Source organism: Oncorhynchus mykiss, chromosome 18 (genome assembly GCF_057628025.1).
Source record: "Oncorhynchus mykiss isolate SJ-2025 chromosome 18, ASM5762802v1, whole genome shotgun sequence".
Lineage (NCBI taxonomy): Eukaryota > Metazoa > Chordata > Actinopteri > Salmoniformes > Salmonidae > Oncorhynchus > Oncorhynchus mykiss.
In genome coordinates, this window is record NC_143039.1 from 15,522,501 (window position 1) to 15,525,000 (window position 2,500).

The 2,500-nt window shown below is 45.9% G+C and overlaps 1 protein-coding gene across 1 annotated transcript in view; it reads right to left on the minus strand.

The window, feature by feature from the left end:
* The window catches only part of dmd (dystrophin), a 462,454-nt gene that overhangs the window by 189,356 nt on the left and 270,598 nt on the right, over positions 1–2,500 (minus strand). Inside the window, exon 31 of the mRNA XM_090209468.1 lies at positions 890–1,071. Coding sequence (XP_090065594.1) covers positions 890–1,071 — 182 coding nt within the window. The remainder of the gene's footprint in view (positions 1–889; positions 1,072–2,500) is intronic.

Below are 2,500 nucleotides of genomic sequence, written 5' to 3' on the forward strand. Positions count from 1 at the left end.
GCACATAGGTCTCTGGTCAAAACTACTGCACTATGTAGTGAATAGTGTTTCATTTGGTACGTCTCCAGAGACTGGCTGACATCTGGAATATTGTCTTCAGGCCCGGAATTCAATCGTTGTAGATAATGGATTTTTCCCGCACGGCACACTAGACTCAGGATGAAATCAGGATATGCAACGATCGAATTCCTGCTATCGCTCAAAGTCACGATCGAATTCCTGCTATCGCTCAAAGTCACGATCGAATTCCTGCTATCGCTCAAAGTCACGATCGAATTCCTGCTATCGCTCAAAGTCACGATCGAATTCCTGCTATCGCTCAAAGTCACGATCGAATTCCTGCTATCGCTCAAAGTCACGATCGAATTCCTGCTATCGCTCAAAGTCACGATCGAATTCCTGCTTTCGCTCAAAGTCACGATCAAATTCCTGCTTTCGCTCAAAGTCACGATTGAATTCCTGCTTTCGCTCAAAGTCACGATCGAATTCCTGCTTTCGCTCAAAGTCACGATCGAATTCCTGCTATCGCTCAAAGTCACGATCGAATTCCTGCTATCGCTCAAAGTCACGATCGAATTCCTGCTTTCGCTCAAAGTCACGATCGAATTCCTGCTATCGCTCAAAGTCACGATCGAATTCCTGCTTTCGCTCAGTCACGATCGAATTCCTGCTATCGCTCAAAGTCACGATCGAATTCCTGCTATCGCTCAAAGTCACGATCGAATTCCTGCTATCGCTCAAAGTCACGATCGAATTCCTGCTTTCGCTCAAAGTCACGATCGAATTCCTGCTATCGATCAGTCACCAAGACTATAATAAGTCACCCCCTGTTTGGCCACACCCCTTGGTGATTCTGCAGAAAAGTGATTGGAGGAGCCTGCCACCTCACCTTTTCCTGAGCTCTGATTCGACAACAATCTGTCTCTTCTTCTGGGGCGGTGGAGAGGGCAGCGCTGCTTTAGTATTCTTCACCACCACCTTCTCACGCGTCGTCACCTTGGATACGCTCGCCGTCACCGAGTGTGTCAGTTTCGTCTGCTCGCTCTGCACCGTGGTTACAGCCAGCGAGATCTAAAACACACACACGTGTCAAAGAGCAGGTGTACACACACACAGTGTCAAGGCACAAACACACACAACCTCAGTGTTAGAGTGACTGTTCCCTAGCAATGTTAGAGTGACTGTTCCCTAGCAATGTTAGAGTGACTGTTCCCTAGCAATGTTAGAGTGACTGTCCCCTAGCAATGTTAGAGTGACTGTCCCCTAGCAATGTTAGAGTGACTGTTCCCTAGCAATGTTAGAGTGACTGTTCCCTAGCAATGTTAGAGTGACTGTTCCCTAGCAATGTTAGAGTGACTGTTCCCTAGCAATGTTAGAGTGACTGTTCCCTAGCAATGTTAGAGTGACTGTTCCCTAGCAATGTCAGAGTGACTGTTCCATAGCAATGTCAGAGTGACTGTTCCCTAGCAATGTCAGAGTGACTGTTCCCTAGCAATGTTAGAGTGACTGTCCCCTAGCAATGTTAGAGTGACTGTCCCCTAGCAATGTTAGAGTGACTGTTCCCTAGCAATGTTAGAGTGACTGTCCCCTAGCAATGTTAGAGTGACTGTCCCCTAGCAATGTTAGAGTGACTGTCCCCTAGCAATGTTAGAGTGACTGTACCCTAGCAATGTTAGAGTGACTGTCCCCTAGCAATGTTAGAGTGACTGTTCCCTAGCAATGTTAGAGTGACTGTTCCCTTGCAATGTTAGAGTGACTGTTCCCTAGCAATGTTAGAGTGACTGTCCCCTAGAAATGTTAGAGTGACTGTCCCCTAGCAATGTTAGTGACTGTTCCCTAGCAATGTTAGAGTGACTGTCCCCTAGCAATGTTAGAGTGACTGTCCCCTAGCAATGTTAGAGTGACTGTCCCCTAGCAATGTTAGAGTGACTGTACCCTAGCAATGTTAGAGTGACTGTCCCCTAGCAATGTTAGAGTGACTGTTCCCTAGCAATGTTAGAGTGACTGTTCCCTAGCAATGTTAGAGTGACTGTTCCCTAGCAATGTTAGAGTGACTGTTCCCTAGCAATGTTAGAGTGACTGTCCCCTAGAAATGTTAGAGTGACTGTCCCCTAGCAATGTTAGTGACTGTTCCCTAGCAATGTTAGAGTGACTGTTCCCTAGCAATGTTAGAGTGACTGTCCCCTAGCAATGTTAAGAGTGACTGTTTCCTAACAATGTTAGAGTGACTGTTTCCTAACTAGATGAATGTTAGAGTGACTGTTCCTCAACAATGCTAGTGACTGTTCCCTGCCTATTCCGTAACTCTATGAAAAACATATACGTTTTCAAGTAAAATAGTCACAGGTTTATGGGGTAAACAAACATATTTCAATAAACGTGATGTTGTTCTTTTCTGAGCTAAAAGCCTAAAGTGATGTAATCAGTGCTTGACATGGGCAGGAGTTCGCCGGAGCTGACTACCGGCACCTAAACTGTTCTACTGCTCCTCTTATAGAAT